Source organism: Agelaius tricolor, unplaced genomic scaffold (assembly GCF_023055355.1).
Source record: "Agelaius tricolor isolate 1412-34295 unplaced genomic scaffold, bAgeTri1.0.p SCAF_31, whole genome shotgun sequence".
NCBI classification, from domain to species: domain Eukaryota; kingdom Metazoa; phylum Chordata; class Aves; order Passeriformes; family Icteridae; genus Agelaius; species Agelaius tricolor.
Genome location: NW_027269291.1, coordinates 1606102 through 1626297, shown reverse-complemented (window position 1 = coordinate 1626297; position 20196 = coordinate 1606102). Strand labels below are relative to the sequence as shown.

At 55.9% G+C, this 20196-nt stretch overlaps 1 protein-coding gene across 1 annotated transcript; it reads left to right on the top strand.

Moving 5' to 3' along the window:
• Positions 1-328: 328 nt before the first annotated feature.
• Positions 329-19722, top strand: ACE (angiotensin I converting enzyme). Its single transcript, XM_071451072.1, has 25 exons — positions 329-2724; positions 5997-6164; positions 7458-7545; positions 8128-8271; positions 8513-8704; positions 8849-8946; positions 9479-9651; positions 9935-10158; positions 11526-11670; positions 11996-12094; positions 12299-12421; positions 12890-13101; positions 13599-13735; positions 14007-14165; positions 14578-14665; positions 14865-15008; positions 15202-15393; positions 15726-15823; positions 16081-16253; positions 16694-16917; positions 17151-17295; positions 17498-17596; positions 17999-18121; positions 18651-18838; positions 19091-19722. Exons 1-25 carry the CDS (start codon positions 2515-2517, stop codon positions 19279-19281), a joined length of 3837 nt encoding a protein of 1278 aa, XP_071307173.1. The 5' UTR covers positions 329-2514; the 3' UTR covers positions 19282-19722.
• Positions 19723-20196: the final 474 nt, after the last annotated feature.

The following is a 20196-nucleotide window of genomic DNA, read 5'->3' as shown; positions in this document are numbered from 1 at the left end:
GCACTGCCGACTGTGGGCAGGGAGATTTTGCAGGTCTGACCCAAAATGCTGAGAGCAACTCATGCTCCTTCACGTGTGAGGCGCGGCCGCGGTGTCACTGCCGATGCGCTGCGGTGACACCGCGGCCATCGCACACGTGTCCTGCCACACGTGCCCCAGGGAGGGGGAGGAAAAGTCTCCACAGAGTGATGATGGCAATGCAAAGCGATGGGAAGCACCCTCTGGGCCAGGGCAGCTGCTGGGGACATCCATCACGTCCAGCCCACATCCTCTGAGCAGTTCCGCATCCGTCTCCCTGGCAACGCATTTTTCACATTCTTCAGAATCTCCTGCCCCTCTGGTCTGTGGTGCTGGCAGCGCTGGGTACCCTGCAGGCTGGGAGCTGATGGGTGTCCATCACCCACCCCAGCGCCCCTCAGAGGGGTGGGGACAGCAGGGACTGGTCCCAGTGCTCCACAGAATGCCCACAGGCGACTCAGAGCCCATCCTTGGTGGGTGCTGGAGCACAGAAGGGATTTGGGGCAGCACAGAGGTAGCAACGAGCATCTGACAGCTTGCAGGCCTCTCACCTGCCTTCCTGGACCAACAGCCACATGACCTGCCAGTGCTCTCCTACATGTGGGATATTTTTCCGCCTGATGCAACCGGAGTTTTACAAGATAGGGTGACACAGAGCCATGGGCATCCTTGGAGATGGAACTCCTCCTTCAAGAGGAACTTTTTCTTCTGCACAATGTCCAGCAGCAGCAGCCCCTCTTGCACCAACCTTGGAAGACATTCTTGTGTAAAATGATGGAGCACTACCCTTCTCCTGAAGGATCATCCATTGGACACATCAGCCTTGGAAAAAGGCCTCAAATGCTGGGATTCCTGGATACCAGTGACATTGCACAGACTGTTTTGGCCTCACTGATCTCCTGCAACCCCCACTGGATCCAGAGGCTGCACCACGACCCAGGGCCGGGAAAACCCCTCCCTGGTGCAGCTGGGAACAGAGGCTGCAGGGGGACAGGAAATCTCCATTCACTGGCGCTTGGTCTCCAGCCAAATTGGACCCAAACCAACCTTTTTTTTCCAACTTCCCAGTAAACTGGACTTTCCAGAAAACTATGGCTGGTGGGGAAAGGGGTCAGCAAGGGGGGCTGGAGGCAGATGCTGACTCTGCCACCAGCTCTGCAATATCCAGGCTCACAGGTGGTGCTGGTGCATGGGGGATTTCCCCATGGGCTTGGGGTCAGGGGGCTGAAGGGTTTTCATGTGCCCACATCAGCCTGTGCAGGTGGAGGGTGCTAGAACAGGATGTGAAGTTGTGATTTTTGGTGTGAGGTTTAACAGGCATCAGAGGGTTGCAGTCTTCTAAGTTCCTTTTTTTTTTTTTAATGGCTCTGCACACCCCAGAGGGTGCCCAGTGCTGACAGGAGGACGTGTCCCTCTTCGAGTGGCCACACTGTCCCCGTGGAGTCACCCCACTTACTCCTTCAAGGGTCCATGATGGTGTCCAGCTGCTCTGCATCTCCCATCAGGGATAAAAGGTCAAGAGATTTCCCCCTGTTCCTCATTTAAAAAAGCTCTCTCTTGGCAGGTGTTCACTATTGTGTCTGTGGGGTGGTTGCTCCAACAAGGAGTCATGAGGTCAGTCAACCCAGGGCCTAAGTTCAGCCCACACACCATTCCCAGGGCTGAGGCCAGGCCCTGGGGAAAAGGGATTTAGTTGAATAAATAGAAAACAAAACAAAGGAGCTATCAAGCCCACTAACACAGGTCTGGTTTTCATTTTGAAGGAACTTTTTGTTACTCGTTTGTCATCAGCCCAATTCCTCCAAGTCCAAAACGCTTGGTGTGATGTGATGCGATGTGATTTCCTTCACAGCCAGGAGAAATGCTCTGTTTTGTTGAGAAATTAGGTTCTGTTGGGAAGGGGGTCCCTTTGGCAGGAAGCAGTGCTAGACAGACCCTGGCTGTGTCCCACAGGAGCAGTTTCCCTCCTGTCCTTGCCCTGGCAGCCCCCACAGGTGGTCGGGGCGTTGCCGAGGGGCGTCTGCCGTGCGATGTGGGCGACGGGAGATGTTCTGCTAAGGACCACTTGAGTTCTGCTAAGGACCACTGCGCCAAATCTGGAGGGGATTGGGACCCTGCAGGGATGGAGCTGCATCTCACCCACCCCATCCACCCCAGCCTTTCTCCTCTCTCTTTTTTCTGCCTTTCCCTGGATTCTCCTCCATCTCCTTCCTTCCTTCCCTCCCTCCTGCCCCAGCCCCTTCCCCTTCCCTCCCGGCACTGCCAGGAGCCAAAAGGACTTTGCACCCCAAGGCAGCGATCGCTCGCCGCTCCTTCTCCGCAAGCCTTGGAGCCGCCGGAGGGAGAACGGAATACTCTGCTCTTATCTGCGAGGGGAGGCAGGCTCGGTGGGCAGGGTTTGCGCGAAAGCTGCTGGCTTATAAGCAGCCGGCGGCGGAGGCAAAGCCGTCTCGGAAGGCACCGAACGGGGCCCCTCGGTGCCGCGCTCCCGCCGCGATGCCCGCGGCGCTGGGGCTGCTGCTCTGGCTGAGCCTCGCAGGTGCCCTTCGCTCCGACCTCGAGCCCCCCCAGCACAACAGCACCGAGGAAGGGGCCGCCAGCTTCGCCTCAGACTACAACCGCACGGCCGAGATCGTCCTCTCCAAAAGCGTCTTTGCCAGCTGGAATTACAACACCAACCTGACGGCCGAGAATGCTGCTCTGCAGGTGGGCGGCGGGACGGGGGCGATGCCACCACGGGGATGTCCCCAGCGCCGGGTTTGGGGGGGCTGGGTACGGTGGAGGCACTTGGTGTGGTTCCCTTCCTCCCTGCGGGTTTCTGTCTCAGCGTCTCGGGGTGGCAAACCAAGGGTGGGAGTTGTAGTCCAGGAGCTGTAGGGGTTTGCCCCAAATTGGCTTTCAGAGAGACTCTGCCCCGGAGTGACAGCTCTGGTCCCAGAGCAGAGTCAAGGTTATTTTTAGAGGTGATTCCCTCCTCCCAGCACCTTCCACTTTCCCCCTTCCCAGAACTGTCAGTTGTCCCTGTCCCTGTCCCTGCCTGGTGTCATCACATCCCAGTGCTGAGGGTTTTAGTTTGGGGTGGACACCAGGAGCCCAAAGTGCACACAAGCAGCTGGGTGGCATCGGGACTGAGGCTGCCACCTCTTGTCCCTGTGTCCCCAGCCCACGGGGACAAAGACAGAGGTGGGAAAGCACTCCAGGCTGTAGGGAACTAGACATCAGCCCAGATCAGTGCAGGAAGAACCTCTGCAGGGAGCAATGCTGTGTGCATCCCACAGTCTGGGGTGTGTTCTCCCAGGAGTTTGGATGTGTCTGGGGTGTATTAAGAAGGGCAGGGAGCAGCCCTGGGTGTGCTCTCAGTCGGGTGAGCTGCAGCCCAGCCGGGGCAGTGGCAGTGCCTGGGCAGGCTGCAGTGCTTTCCCCAGTCCCAGCTGTGCTCAAGGAGCTGCTGGTGGCCCCAGCATGGGGTCATGGACAAGCCACAGCTCAGGGCACACCTGCCAGTGCTGTGGCTACAGAGGCACAAGGGGCAGCGCAGCCCATAGGTGACCACGGTGTGTTTGTCCAGCCCAGAGTCACACAGGGACTGGCACACAGAGCCCTGAACCCTCCAGATCCCGTGGGGACGGGAGCACAGTGTGTCCTGTGCAGGAAGGAAATGCATCTTCCTGTGCAGGGGAAAGATCACTGCCAGGTCTGGGCACTGCCAATTTGGCAGGACACTCAAGAGGGCCCAGGTGCCCCTTCAGCCTTTTTTTGTCAAGCTGACGTGATGTCTGGGCAGGCATCCAGCTCTAGCTGCAGATGTGGTGGGGCGAGGGACCTTGGGGCAGAGCAGGAACATCCCAGCTACACTGAGTCCATAATTAAGGCCAGGGAGAGCACCTTGCATGGACTTTTCTCAGAAGGCGTTTCCAGAGCAGCTTTCCCCCCTTTATGTGCTATTAAGTGTGTGAGGATCGTGTCCAGGAGCTCCCTGCAATGTCGAGGCTCCTAAGCCAGCCCAGGCAGAGGAGGGGATCTGAAGCCCTGAGATCAGTCCATGATGGGGCAGCAGGGAGGTGGGGTGGGATGGGGAGTCACAGGCTGCTAAAGGAATTACAGCTGGCCAGCAGGACCCAAAAGGCTGGATTTGGGGAATCTGGGGGGCACTGGGCCAGGCAAACCCTGCACATCCACAACACAAGAGGTGCTGAGCCAGGCCACCAGGGCATGGGCAGCTCTGGGGTCTGCCACAAAAGGGGACCCTGTGACAAAGGGACAGGAGAGGCAGGAAATCAAAGGTAGGGATGGACAGAGGGATGCTGGACAGACAGATAAATGTACCATCTTTTGTAAGCTGGGATTCTGGGCAAGAGGCTGGCAGTGGGGCCTGGGGGCTGCTCATGTTTGGGTGCAGAACCACTGCAGATGCCTGGGCCGAGGCAGTCCCAGTGCCCTGAACTGCATCCTGAGTCTGCACTGTGCTCCCAGCAGGGAGGGACTGGGGCAGAGCTCTTGGCTGGGAGGCTTTGAGGCTGTGGGTGCCAAGGGGCTCCTGAGCCCCCCACAGGGGCATCCCCTCCAGAGAGGGAGCCCAGATGCAGGGGAAGGGCCAGCACTGTTGGGCATGGCCACGGCAAGGGGCTCTAGGGAACACCAGTGGCCTCAGCTCACTCCACCAGGGCTGTCAGGAGAGTTTAGGCTGCAGTTTGCCTGACCAAACGCAGGTGCCTGTTCAAGGAGAAAACAAAACACAGCTGAACTCTGCTTCTTCCAGCTCCCCCAGCTCTGCACGGGGTCTGGGAAGGGGTAAAGGCATCTCCTGTTTAGAGGGGTGATGCAAGGGCAGGGTGTCTGTGGGGCTGGCACGTTGGGGGATTGGAGCCAGTTGGTGCCAGTGATGCTGTGGGCTCTGGGATGTCCCAGGGAAGCAGGGGGAGCAGTGAGGGTAGCCAGGGGCACTTTTGGCATTCCCACAGCTGTGAGGGTATCTGCCCTGGGCAGCCTCCAACTCTGCCACACCACAACTCCCTTCCTTCCCTGCGGCCTGCTGAGGGAATGTGAAGATTAAAATAAAACAAACCAGGCATGTTGGAGCCAAGTTAAAAATGCCACAAGTCACAGCTAATGAGCTCCATAAATCACACCAGGATGGCACATGGACACTGACCAGGCACTGTGCACCATCTCCCTCCACCTGCACAGGGCCAGGACACTCTGATAAAGATTGCAGCTTCCCAAAAATACAGCTGACACTGCTCAGGCTGGGATACAAACACCTGCAATGCACCCCATCCCAAAAGCAGGGCCACAGCCCCAGCTGCCTAAATAACACCCCACAGTGCTGGCAGCTTACTGCCAGCCCATGGCCCCAGGAAGGGAGGCACCCAAAAGTGGGGACTCAGAGCAAATGGGTGAACACCAGATGTGGCATTGAGGGTGCAGACAGCCAATTGAGGAATGTATAGAAATAGAAGTGTACAGACATAGTGAGGACATACAAGAAGGAGAAAGGTGAATGTGGCACCTTTATAGTTATCTTTTGGGCTTCTGTGAAAGTGAGAAATGGCAGGATTGGAAATAAAACCAAGCCAGACCTCAGAGCTCCTTCCAAAACCAGGGCCCAGCAGATGTCAAAGCCAGTCCAGGAGCACCCAGACACCCTGACTGCATGGCCTGGACACCCTATCCCAGCACTCCCAGCCTATATGAGACCCTGGAGCTCCTTCCTAAACACCCTCACAGGCCACCAGTGGGTGCTCATGGAGAGCTCCACAGGGGAGCAGGGGCTGCAGACACGGCAGGGCCAGATGGAAGCTGCTGTCTCTATCCATGGGTGCCATGGGCTGGGGACAGCCCTGCCTGTCACCCCATGTCCTGTCACCTCTGACTCCCACAAACCCTCATGACTTTGCCCCTGGCCCCCAAACCATCTCCTGGGTGGTGGCATGTCCCAGGGCTGGTCCTGAGCCCCCATGTCCCCTCTCACCCTGCAGGTCACAGCATCACTGGAGGAGCAGAACTTCACAGAGCTATGGGGGAAGAAAGCCAAGGAGCTCTATGGTGACAAGTGGAATAACTTCAGTGATCCCCAGCTGAGGAAAATCATCGGATCAATCCAGACCTTGGGACCCTCCAACCTGCCCCTGGACATGAGAGAGCAGGTAGGCAAGGTGGCAGAGGTGTCCTGGGCAAGGCTGGGGTGCTGTGAAATGCCTTAGGGGGATTTCTCACAAGCATCCAGACTCCACTGCTGGCCTGTTGCATTTTGGAGGGTGTCACTGGCCCCCACACTGTGATTGAGGTGGAGATGGGGTGCTATCTCCAGGGTATGCAGGGTGCCTTCTGGCCCTATTAGCCAGCCCCAACCAAATCTTGGAGCTGTCCCAGCAGGAACTGGAGATTTCCTGCTTACACAGAGCAGTCTTGAGCATCACCTGGAGACCATCCAGGCTGTGCCCATGGCTGGAGCCAGCTGTCCCAACCCCCCTGGGCTCAGCAGGTATGCAGCCCTCTGAAAAGAAGGGCCAATGCAGCCACCCAGCTCCTGAGCTCCCCATAAGACAAGGACTGCTGTGCCTTGGTGACACAGTTCCATGCCAGGGACATCAGGACATCCTGAGCCTTCCCCATCACAGTCCTGAGCTTTCAGGGTAATTTATCTGAATTTTGATTTCTGTGCATGAAAATATTGCCCAGACTGAAGCTGGGGACAGGCCCTTCCTTCCCAGGCTACATGAGCACAGGACAGGCCCTTCCATCCTGAGCCACAGCTCCCTGACAGCCATTCCCAGCCAAGCCCTGGCAAGGCCTCGTGATGCAATCCCTTCCGGAGAGCTCTCAGCCCCAGTTCCTTCCAGGAAACCCATCCCTGCCCTCCTCCAGACAACAGACAGCATCATGTCTCCTCCCTGCACATCAGTCATGTCTCTGCCCTCCCTGGGCAGCTCCATCCCACAGCCACCATTGTCCCCATCTCCATCCCCTCTGCACAGATGGAGCAGAGGAATGGGAGTGGAGAGAGGGACTGAGCAGAGGAATTTCCTTCCCTGAGAATGGGCTTCCCAGGCATGTTCCAGGAAACCTCCTGTTGCTATTGTTTGCAGTTATTGCAGTTCACAGAAATAAAACCCCCTCATCCTCTGGCTTTTCCTCTCCTGTTTTTTTTAACCCATTTAGACAAACAGCTTGTGCCATGGCCCCGCTGACAAACAGCTTCATGAACAGCCCCTCTCTGGAGCATGGATTGTCTGTCCCAAAGAGCCTCCCTGCTCCCACCACGCCAAAACCCCAAGTGATAACACACTTATCTCACCAAAAATGTGCTGTATAAACACACCAATCCTTCCCCACATCCGTCTGGACACGCACACTCCAGAGCTGGGAGTAGATCCTGCAGGGCTGTTCCTGTCCCCTGGCAGCCTCTTTCCTCTCAGCAGTCTTTTCCTTTCCTGCAGTACAACACCATCCTGAGCGACATGGACAAAATCTACTCCACGGCCAAGGTGTGCCTGCCCAATGGCACCTGCTGGGATCTGGAGCCAGGTATGCTCCCTGTGCCCTTCATCCTGCCAGCTGCTGGGCACCCCGTGGCCAGGACTTTGTCCTGGTCCCCACATCCTTAGTGGGTTGGGGTTGGCATGTGCCACTCGTGTTAATCAGGATTGTCCCAGTGTGAGGATGGGCACTTGTTGCCCTGTTTTTTTAAGTTTTTGTAAGCCTTCTAATGTTTACATTCTTGTAACGAACTTTATCACACATTTTATGTAAATAACTTATTGTTTTGCATTCTTTTATAAAAGAAGAGAAATTTAATAAACTGTTAGTTTGCCCAGTGTCATTGGAGAGGCAGCACTTTCACCCTCCAATCCACTGTCACTTTTGGAAATCTATAAATGTTGAAGTCAGAATTAAACTTCCCTCTTTTTTCCCTTAGATAATCCAGTGTCCACATTTTTGTTTCATGTCCTAGAGTGACAGGCACTTGGGTCTAGCGTGGTGGTGGTGGTGGTGGCACCTCTGCAGGGCTTTAGCAAATGCCTCCCTGTCCAGCAATCTGAAAAATATCCAAAAAATAGGAGGACTCTGCTTTCTTATTTCTTCTTCTCTTTGTCCCCTCTGTCCCAGACCTGTCGGACATCATGGCCACGTCCCGCAGCTACAAGAAGTTGCTGTTTGCCTGGGAGGGCTGGCACAACGCCGCGGGGAACCCTCTGCGCCCCAAGTACCAGGAGTTCGTGCAGCTCAGCAACGCCGCCTACGCCGAGGATGGTACAAACCAAGGGGGACCCCAAACAGGGCATGATCAGGGACCGGGGTGGAAGTCAGGACTGGGATATTGGGATGCCCTACTGCTCTCCTCGCCCCACATGCAGCTTCTGTTTCCCAAGTATCAACACTTTAGGGAAAGGGAAAAAATCCTGCTGCTAGTCCCTGGTCCCACCTTTAGGGGTGGGTAGTGGGGGCAGCCTTTGGGGTCTGGAGACAGAGGCTTTCCCTGTGTCCCTGGTAGGATTCAATGACACAGGCAGCTACTGGCGCTCCTGGTACGACTCAGACTCCTTTGAGAAGGACCTGGAGCACATCTACAACCAGCTGGAGCCACTCTACCTCAACCTGCACGCCTTCGTCCGGAGGAAGCTGTACGAGCGCTATGGGCCCAAATACATCAACCTGAAGGGTCCCATCCCTGCTCACCTCCTGGGTAAGAGATGAGCCTCCCCCAGCCTGTGCCCAGAGGTGCTGCTGGGGTCAGAGGGACACACACAAGGCCAGACAGCTCCTAGTTATCACTGTGTTTCTCTTCTGACCTGCCACCAGCTCTGCTCCAGCTATTTTCTCTTTTCAGGGAACATGTGGGCTCAGCAGTGGAACAACATCTATGACCTGATGATCCCCTACCCTGAGAAGCCCAACCTTGACGTCACGAGCACCATGGTGCAGCAGGTGATGGGCTGAGGGACTCATTGGAGGGACCAGGGAGAAAAAGCAGGAGGTGTTGCCACGGCTGGCCCATGACATTGACCCCATGGGAGTAATTTCTCATACTTGTATAAGGGACAGCAGAAAATCTATGTCTGGGAGGGGAAGGCACAAAGAAATGACCTTATTCCATATCTGGCAATGACCAAAGAGGCAGCAGGGGGACAAAAGTGGGCAGTGCACTGGGACTGCTTCCACTCCCCAGACTGGGGGTTGCATTGCTGCATTCACACCATCACACAGCTCCAAGCCCTTCTTGGGTATAAGTCCTGCTCCCTTCTCCTGCCCCTGCTGAGCTCCAGCACCATTACTCGGTGCTTTTTAGCAATGTTCACACCAGTTCTGGGACTGGGCCTCCCCATCACAGAGAGAGGGGCAGGACCTCAGTCCCTGGGAGCAACTCACCCCCTTCCCACAGTCCTGGAGCACTGGAGGCAATGCCCAGGGCACGGGCAGCCCCTTCCTCAGCCATAACCCATTGCTTGCTTCCCACCAGGGCTGGAATGCCACTCACATGTTCCGGGTCTCAGAGGAGTTCTTCACCTCCCTGGGGCTCCTGGAGATGCCCCCTGAATTCTGGAAGGAGTCCATGCTGGAAAAGCCAACAGATGGGCGGGAGGTGGTGTGTCACGCCTCGGCCTGGGACTTCTACAACCGCAAGGACTTCAGGTCTGTGGGGACATGCAGGGACCTAGGGCTACAGGGCAAGGCCCTCTCCTATGCCCGTTGCTGGTCCCCCTTTTGGGTACCCCCAGCCTGGCCAAGCACCCCAATATGGCCCTTTCTGAGGGGAGGTCTGGAGTGGCCATGCTGCCCTCCCTTGCCCTCCACTTTCCCTTACCCTGTGGGGTGCTGCCACGCTCTCTGAGACTGTGGGGAGTCCTTCCTATCAAGGGGGTTCACAGGCAGCTCAGGGGTCCCTCACTGGGCTCAGGCAATGCTGTTTCCCCAGGATCAAGCAGTGCACAACGGTGACCATGGAGCAGCTGTTCACAGTGCATCACGAGATGGGCCACATCCAGTACTACCTGCAGTACAAGGACCAGCCCGTGTCCTTCCGCAGCGGGGCCAACCCTGGCTTCCACGAGGCCATCGGTGATGTCCTGTCCCTCTCTGTCTCCACCCCCAGCCACCTCAAGAAAATCGGTCTCCTCAGCAATGCTACTGAGGATGAAGGTATGGCAGCCACCCTGGGGAGCTGCTGGGTGACCTGGAGGGCTCTGGCACTGCCCGTGGCACTGGGAAGGGTTTGAGACACGCCAGGGTGGGTTGCAGTCTGGAAATGCAGCCCAGAGCTGCCACAACCCCTTCTCATCTCCATGGGTCCATGCACAACCCCCTCTTGTCTCCATGGGTCCACGTAGAGCCCTTCTTGGCTCCATCCTCTTCACCCCTGAGGCAGGAGTGATGCTCTCCAGAGCTCGTCTGTGCCTTTCCCTTCACCAGCAGAGCCCAGACTGGAAAACAACATTTTTGTGCTTGATTGGCTTTGACCTTTCTAGCATCCCTCCCTCCCTCCCTCCCTCCCTCCCTCCCCAAGAAGCATCCACCACTGGAGCTGCTGGTGTGGCTCTGAGGAGGTGGCACCAAGCATGCACGCGCACAGTCACGAGGGCAGGCGGAGGGTGAGTGTCCAGCTGCCAGCCAGCACAGCAGGGCAGGACTTGTCACTGCAGGCACTGCCCAGCTCATCCAAGAGCCTCATCCTCCCACTCGACATCCCTCAGCCAGCACATCAAAGCAGATGGTGGCAGAAGAAATTGAGCACTCCCAGCCCTGCCCCAGGCGCTGCTTGGCGGAGCAGGGACAGTCCTGGGATCCTCCTGCCTTGTCATTAAATACGTTTTATGACAAGAAAGACATCACAGCAGCCAAGAGCATGGGGCCAGTGCTGCATAAACACAACGAGGCAGATGGTCTCTGCCTCAAGCCATTGCTACCCGGCTTGCCAGCCCTTGGCAGCCAGGCTGCCATGGTGATGGCAGCCAATAGCCCCTCAGGGCAGTGCTGCCAACCCTTCTCTGACCCCACAGCTTCAGCTGGGTCTCCAGCAGGTCTTTCTCCAAACTTCCTTCCCCGGGTTTCCTTGAGGGGGAAAACAGATGTCACCATTCCCTGTGCTCCTCATGGTACAGTGGTGGCTGTCCTAGAGTTGACTCTGGTTCTGGGTCTAAACCATCAGAGCCTTTGCAGTGGTGTGACTGCAGAACAAACTCCCCCAAAGCCCCTCACCCTGAGGCTCCAGGGTGGAGGTGTGAAGATTTACACTCAACAAAGACCTTTGAGAGCTGGGCTAAGGGCAAGGGGACACCACAATTGTCACTCTCATTGTCCCCACTCAGTAAAAGGCACGTGTTGCCCCAGGTAGTAAGTGTATCTATAGAAACCTCCTGTGTCCTACACAGCCTTCTCTAGGAGCAAGGTTGGGTGTCGAGATGTTGTCCCCATTTCTCATCCACCCTCTTGCCCACTAAAATCCTGGTGCCTGTAGTGCTGTCTATGCAGACTCCTTTCCAGCCTGGTTCAGGCTCTGTTTCATGCAGAGAGCAATATCAACTACCTGCTGAAGATGGCCCTGGAGAAGATTGCCTTCCTGCCCTTTGGCTACCTCATCGACCAGTGGCGCTGGAACGTGTTCAGTGGCCGCACGCCGCCGAGCCGCTACAACTACGACTGGTGGTACCTGAGGTGGGGGACAGTCCCCAAGGGTGGGTGTGGCTGGGGAAGCTGGGCATGTGCAAGGAAGGGAGGCAGGAAAGAGGAAAGAAAAAGCGTAAAAGTAGCCACGGAGATGGTAGGAGAACAATGGATAAATGGGTGGGTGGGTAGGATGGAAGGATAGGTGAGTGGATGGATGGATGGATGGATGGATGGATGGATGGATGGATGGATGGATGGATGGATGGAATTATGCTCTAAGTGTGCAGATTTCTTCAGCACTGGGCCAAGCCTTCCCATCCTTTGACTAGATTCTTCTGACCCTTTATTATTCCCATGCTCATGTTGTCCACAGAACCAAATACCAGGGCATCTGCGCCCCGATTTCAAGGAACGAGAGCAACTTTGACCCTGGAGCAAAGTACCATATCCCAGGGAACACTCCTTACATCAGGTAGAGGAACTGTTGGCAAAGGGGACCAAGGTTTGGGGTGCAGTGGGTGGGGGATGACCTCCATGGGCAGGGACTGTCATGTGCTGCTCCTGCTCAAGACATAGAGATCTCCCAGCACTTGGACCACAAATGCTGGGATTGAGCTCTTGGACTTGTCTGCTTCCCCTTGTCCCCAGTTCTGACCTTCATGGGCTTCCTTGGCAGGTACTTTGTGAGCTTCATCCTCCAGTTCCAGTTTCACAAGGCACTGTGCCAGGCAGCCAACCACACCGGTCCCCTGCACACCTGTGACATCTACAAGTCCAAAGAGGCTGGAGACAAACTCAGGTGGGGACAAAGGAGGGTCAGGAAAATCGCCATGGGCAGATGTGTGCATGGAAGCTGATGGTGTGCAAAGGAAGGAAAGAAGAAAGGAAGGAAGGAAAAGTGAACTGGAGAAATAGCTTTGCAGATGGATGGATGGATGGATGGAAATACGTGGAAGCACTGGGGTGGGGTGAGTGGTCCTCACCAGAGTATTGCTATTGTCCCAGCCATGAGCTCCCACCCAGACAAGAGGTCACTAAAGCACAGTTGGCTCCTTTTGATTCCCTGGGTGTTAAATGCATGAGTGTGTGACAGGGAATCCTCAGCTCCCACATGCAGGACAGGTGGTGGCTTCCAGGGCAGTTCCCAGGTTCATGTCCCACCCTGGAACTGCATTTTCAACCCTTAAGATGCTGAGATATTATCACTGCTCCTCTCCCATCCATCCTCTGGCCTCATGCTGGCTCTTGCTGTTCTGCTCCTCCACAGGGAAGTGCTGAAAGCTGGGTCCTCAAAGTCGTGGCAGGAAATCCTCTTGAATCTCACTGGCACGGGTCAGATGGATGCTGAGCCCCTCCTGGAGTATTTCAGCCCTGTCACCAAGTGGCTTCAGGAGCAGAACAACAAGACCAATGAGGTGCTGGGCTGGCCTGAGTTTGACTGGCGTCCCCCTGTCCCTGAAGGCTACCCTGAAGGCATTGGTAAGGCTGCAGCTCCCTCCTGGGTGAGGGAAGGGTCAGGAAGAAGTCCTCCAAGGGACATCATTAATCCACAGGCAGAAGCAGAGGAAGGTCTCTGCTGTGGGTGGGGTGTTCCCCATATCAGGAAAGAGAAATAGCCAGCTCCAGTGAAGTCCCACGGGGTGTTGCTTCCCAGGAGGCAGGTGCCATTGTCTGAAGCTGCACAGTGGTGTCATCAGTCATGGGGTGAAGAGTTTCTCTTCTTAATTGTGTCCTTTCTGCTCATGTGGGAGAGTCTAGGGCATGCAACTTGTCCTGTCATCCTGTTCTCTGTCTAATGGGACACCCCAGCTGGGCACTTCTTCCCCATTTCTTAGCTCAGCCTGCTCCCAGGTTGTGGCATCCTTCAATGGACCTGCAGTTCTGGGAAAAGCTTAATTATGGCTTCTCCGTGGGATAGTGCTCTTGTAACTCTCCTGACCTTTCTCGTCTCTTCCCCAATTTATTTCCTCCTCTAGACAAAATAGCAGATGAGGCACAAGCTAAAGAGTTCTTGTCCGAGTACAACAGCACAGCTGAGGAAGTGTGGAATGCCTACACCGAGGCATCCTGGGCCTACAACACCAACATCACTGACCACAACAAGGAGATCATGGTATGGGAACGACCCTGGGGCTGTGCAGGGAGAGCCAGCAGCCAGGGAGGGCAGGGGGTACCCAGGGCACATTTCACAGAACCTCTGAAAGCCAGGACAGCCTCTGCCCCTTGTAAAACGATAACGTTCTCACCCTTTTCCTTGAAAACCCTCATCATCCCATGAGGTACCCACAAAGGCAGCTGTGGGGAGGGTGGCAGGGATGCCAGGTGGTGTTTCTAGCAGTGGCCTGTGTCTTCTCCCTGAAGTAACTCTTCTTCTCTCATTGTAGCTGGAGAAGAACTTGGCCATGTCCAAGCACACCCTGGAGTACGGCATGAGGGCCAGGCAGTTTGACACCTCTGATTTCCAGGACCAAAGTGTCACCCGCATCCTCAAGAAGCTGAGTGTCATTGAGAGGGCAGCCTTACCTGAGAATGAGCTGAAGGAGGTGAGTGGCAAGGGGACAGAGCAAGAGAGGGTGTCCCTTGCCATCACCTTGTGTGAAGACAAAAGTTTCAGAATTTAGGAAATGCCACTGGGCAGCCACCATCTGCCTTGAAAAAGGTGATAACTTGGTACCTTCTACACAAAGCCAAAATCCTTGTTTTCAGGATTCCCCACCCAAATGTTGCCTAACCCAGGCTGCATGGGGCCTGGATGTTTGGGTGACAATAGCACACTGCTTGTTGGCCCCAGGCCCTCTTGTATGGATTCTGTGTTACCTCCATTGGGGTCACACTTGATCTTGGAAGGGACCAGTGTAAAGCACCCCAAAACCTCAATGGGCTGGGACATCCTCCAATATCCTCCAATATCAGGAGCTAGGATAACCACTTTACACACTCTGATTTCTTTTGCAGTATAACACCCTGCTCTCAGACATGGAGACCACCTACAGCGTGGCCAAGGTCTGCAGAGAGAACAAAACCTGTCACCCACTGGATCCTGGTAAGATCTAGCAGGGTGTCCTGTGGGGCATCAGCAGCTGGCCCAGAAGGGAGGGAATTTTTTTAATGGGGGCATGAAGAAAGGCCACGAAGGGTTCTTTCACCTTCTCTGTGATAGCCCCTGAGCAACATGCCAGAGAACCATTGCACCTGCTCAGCCCATCCAACAGCATCTCAGTGGCTTTGTTGCTCTCTCTCAGACCTCACAAACACCATGGCCAACTCTCGGGACTATGACGAGCTCCTCTTTGCCTGGAAGGGCTGGCGGGATGCTTCTGGGAAGAAGATGAGGAACAACTACAAGCGATATGTGGAGCTGAGCAACAAGGCAGCCATGCTCAATGGTCAGTGCCCTGCTCCCCTAGAGCCCACCATGGCCCTCTTCACACAACGGGGAGCCAAAATCCCAAGGGTGTGGAAGTATCACTAACTCCCAGGAGATCTACTCTCAATCTCTCTTGGAGTGTCTGAACAGCAAGACAGAGTCTTGCCCAAGAAGGACAGAGTCTGACAGCTTCTGCTCTTGCCCTACCACAGGCTACACAGACAATGGGGCCTACTGGAGATCCCTGTATGAGACACCCACCTTCGAGGAAGATCTGGAGAGGCTGTACCTGCAGCTGCAGCCCCTGTACCTCAACCTGCATGCTTATGTACGCCGAGCCCTCTACAAAAACTATGGTGCAGAGCACATAAACCTGAGGGGTCCCATCCCTGCCCATCTGCTAGGTAAGGGTTCTGCTTGAGCTACACTGCGTCTCCCACCAGGTGTGGCTGTCCCTGTGCCATGCCAAGAGTTAAGACTGGTCTCTGTTCAGCTCTGGCTGAAGGGAAAAGCTCCCCTGGGATGGGTCTGTAGAGGCCAATCTACCCAGGGGGAGGGCAGCATGCTCAGCATGATTTGACTTCTCTTGCAAGGCTGGGCTCCTGCCTACATTGCCCTTGTGCAGGCAGGGCAGGGACCAGGCAGGGTGATCCACCTGTGCAGGAGGAGGGAGTAACTGGTTGCTCTCCTCTCCCTGTCTCCCTCCTGACCTGTGTCATCCTTCTGTGCTTCCCAGGCAACATGTGGGCTCAGTCGTGGTCCAACATTTTCGACCTGGTGGTACCTTTCCCAGATGCCACCAAGGTGGATGCCACCCCGGCCATGAAAAACCAGGTCAGTGCTTTCCTAGGCTGCTCTGGGGAAATCCCTTGGGACCCAGCAACCTTTGGCTGTTACCACCACCCATGCTGCCAAATGCTATAATGCTGCCAAAAAATTCCATGTCTCATCTGTATTCTCCCTACCTCTGTATGCCAAGACCTGGATCCAGGTCTAGCTGACTCCAGGAGGTTCCCCTGCCCAGAACAAGGTTACCCCTGTCCTCCCATCCTTCCACATCGCCCCTCAGCGGGTCCCTGTTCTTTCCCCAGGGCTGGACACCCAAGAGAATGTTCGAGGAGTCAGACCATTTCTTCACCTCTCTGGGCCTCATCCCGATGCCACAGGAGTTCTGGGACAAGTCCATGATCGAGAAGCCATCGGATGGGCGGGAGGTGGTGTGCCACGCCTCAGCCTGGGACTTCTACAACCGCAAGGACTTCAGGTGCCCCTGGGGAGCAGGGGGTGGCCACTGCTGGTGTGGTGCTGGGGCAGAAAGGGTCTTTGTAGAATAAGGGCAGGTGGGCTGATGCCACCAGTGTATCTTGCTCTGTGGCTGTGGCACCCCAGCTGTGGCACTTCTCTCGGTTCCTAGGATGCTGGTAGGAGTCCCCATGGTGGATGGAGGGCAATCCACGCCTGCCCTGTCCTGTCCTGGAGAATGGAAAAGCTGATGAACAGGGACAGGGAATGGGCAGGGTCAGCAGGAGATGCAGGAGGAGGAAGAGACCAACCCAGTGGAGTTAGGACCAGCCTGGCCTGGCATCAGATGTGGGGAGGGGACACATAGAAAGGAAAAATAGCTCAAGGGGGCCTGATGGTTCCTGGAGGTTTTCATGCCACCCCTGCTCTCCATTCTCCCCCAACCCCTGTCTCCTGGTCCAGGATCAAGCAGTGCACCGTGGTGAATATGGATGACCTCATCACAGTGCACCACGAGATGGGCCATGTCCAGTACTTCCTGCAGTACAAGGACCAGCCTGTCTCCTTCCGGGATGGGGCCAACCCTGGCTTCCACGAGGCTGTTGGGGATGTCATGGCCTTGTCTGTCTCCACCCCCAAACACCTCCACAGCATCAATCTGCTGGACCAAGTCATGGAAAACGAAGGTGAGCTGGAGAGCCACACAGCAAATGTGGGGATGCTGGTGGGAACAGCTGGACATGCACATGGTCAGGAGGGGCTGGGCAAGGTTGAAGGGCTCAGGGACACACATGGTGGCTTTGCATGAATGGAGGGGACAGGACCTGTTGAGGGCACCCAGTTCTGGGGCAGAATGACCCACGGAGGGAGGAGAGGTGGATACAGCACTGTCTTGCTCACATCTTCATGCCCCGGGCAGAAAGTGATATTAACTATCTGATGAGCATCGCCCTGGACAAAATTGCCTTCCTGCCCTTCGGGTACCTCATGGACCAGTGGCGCTGGAAGGTGTTTGATGGGCGGATCAAGGAGGATGAGTACAACAAGGAGTGGTGGAACCTCAGGTAGGATTGAATTCAGACCCCTGTCTGGGATAAGGGCCTTGGCTGTCATCCCACTGGGTGTTTTCTCCTTGTGGTCCAGCTGACTGCAATGGGAATGATGAGATACACAGCCCCATCCTGTCCTCACACCCCACTCTGTTCCTTCCCACTTTGCCCCATCTCCTCCTCCCCAGGCTGACCTGACTCTCCCTCTCTTACACAGGATGAAGTACCAGGGCTTGTGCCCACCAGCACTGAGGTCTGAAGATGACTTTGACCCCGGGGCCAAGTTTCACATTCCTGCTAACGTCCCTTACATTAGGTGAGCCAGCAGGGCTGGGGCACAAGGGACACCACTTGGACATAGAAGCAGGATCCCCAGGTCAGATGCCAGTGATGACACCTTTCTCCATGGCTGGTGGTACCATCCTGCATGGGCTGGGCAGCTCCAGAGACCCTGACAGAGCTTCAGACAAGAAGTCTGAATTTAGGGGACTTTCTCCCTATCCAAGGAAGATGAGCTCATCCCCTCCAACAAACATAAAACACATTATGGGAGAAATGGCCTCAGCAGGCTGAGCTGAGCTGGAGAAGGTGTAGCTCCAAAACCAGTGATGCTCCTCCAGACTGGGGGGGTGCAGCCAGAGAATGAGGGGAGCCACATCCCCCCTGTTGCACAGGCACAAGCAGGGTCCATTCCCATCTCTTCATCCCTCTCCACCAGGTACTTCGTCAGCTTTGTGATCCAGTTCCAATTCCACCAAGCACTCTGTGATGCAGCCGGGCACAAGGGTCCCCTGCACACCTGTGACATCTACAAGTCCAAGGAGGCTGGGAAGATCTTGGGGTAGGTGTGTGGGGCAGGGTAAAGCCAAGGCAAAAATATCCCCAAATACCTTGAAGCCAGCCCAGCAAGAGAGGAGGCAACACAGCCCCCGGTCATCCCTCCCATCCCATACCTGGGGGGACACCCTGGGCTGGGCGCTGGGGCTGTGATTGCAAAGGCAGCCACTAGATGGTAGCTAGGCCCCTGCCAGGGGGAAGGCTCCCTCCTCCTCCTCCTCCTCCTCCTCCCAGCCCCCAGTTCCTTAGGGAAAACAACCCCCTTGCTTCAAGAAAAGCACCTGCAAAATTAACTCTCTCACCCAGGGACTGCTCTGCATCAGGCTGGATTCACTGGAGGTTTTTAATCCATGCAAACCCCTCTTCCCCCACAGATAAATGTCCTTTCCTGTGCTCCAGGCTGGCAGCCCTATGGTTCTGGGGGTTCAGACTGTACCCAGGGATGCTGCCACCAAGAACTCCAAGGGAAAGGGAGGGGCTGGCAGCCAAGAGGGTGATGAGGCACACACTGGAGCTGATTTCTCCTGCCACAGGGATGCCCTGAAGCTGGGTTTCAGCAAGCCATGGCCCGAAGCCATGCAGCTCATCACAGGACAGCCCAACATGTCAGCAGAGGCCCTGATGAGCTATTTCGAGCCGCTCATGACATGGCTGGAGAAAGAGAACCAGAAGAACGGGGAGGTGCTGGGCTGGCCTGAGTACAGCTGGACTCCTTACACAGGTATGCAGGGCTCAGCCAAGCACAGCAGGTCCACGACTGGCCAGGGCTCAGCCCTCACCAGGGTCAGAATGAAATGGAGCTCTCTTGGTGCCACTTGGCCATCCCAAAGATCACAGGGTGTTTGGATACTTCTCCTTGATTCCTCATGGAGCTGAGGCCAAAGGGCATCCAAGAGACCAGCAAAGGTGGCCCAACACACCACAGCCCAGAGCCCCCAGCAACAACCATGTCTCTCTTTTCTCTCTTTTCCAGCCCAGCAAGACGACTCCAGCACAACTGATTTCCTGGGAATGTCCCTGACCAAAAGTCAAGCCACAGCTGGGGGCTGGGTCCTGCTTGCCCTGGCACTCATCTTCCTGATCACCACCATCTTCTTCGGTGTCAAGTTCTTCCTAGCCAGGGGAAAGGCCTTCACATCCATCTCAGAAATGGAACTGAAATAAGGCAGCCACCAGCAGGGCAACACAGACAGGGTGCAAGCATGGGCACTTGGCCAGGCTGGCAGCCACGCCATGGGCACACTTGCCAAGGAACCCATGGGTTGCCACAACCCAGGATTACTCTCTCCTATCAGGTCAGACATTCCTTTCCACTATGCAAGAGCCAGAGCAGAGAAGAGCTATTTATTTGTCAATGTCTGAATCAGGGGAAAGAGAAGTTGAGGCTCCGGCAGGCACGGAGCCGTCACAAGCTGCCCCTGTGCCCAGGGCTAGAGCTGGTCCAGCCTGGTCACCCACCAGCCAATTCTGACCTGTGGGCAAAGCCACAGGGACTCGAGTGACAGAGGGCAGTTTGGGGAGGGATGGAGCACATCCTGGTTTGCCTGCTACCAGGCTGTTCGCTTGCATGGATGAAAAATAAACCTATGTCTTGTCCCCCTTGGAGCAGCAGCTCAGCTTCTTCTTGCCTGTGGAACAAGGCTCTCAAACAGGAGAGCTGCCACCCCAACCCAGTGCAGACACAAATCCCCGGGGACCAGTCTGGCTTTGGGGCAACATAACTGCAGCAGCCAGCTTCTCCCCTCCCCATCTGAAAGCTCAGCCTCCCTTTGCAGCATCTCCATCCTCCCCTGAACCGCGGCTCCATCAGAGCTGACAGCTCGTGGGTTCACAGTGCAGCACGTGCCTCAGGGAGGGGCTGAATCAGGGCCAGGAATCCCCAAAGTCCAGACATGAGCTGTTTAAAGGGCTGGGGGGTCAGCAGGCTGGAGCTCACCCCTGCTGTCACTCCAGCAGCAGAGCCACACTTACGTAAGAGCCGGGGAGGGGGTTCCAAGGTCAGCGATCGCCTCCTGCCCTCCAGCTCCTGATTATCTTGGGATCAGCCGTGCTTTGAGGCCCACCCGTCCCCCCCGTCCC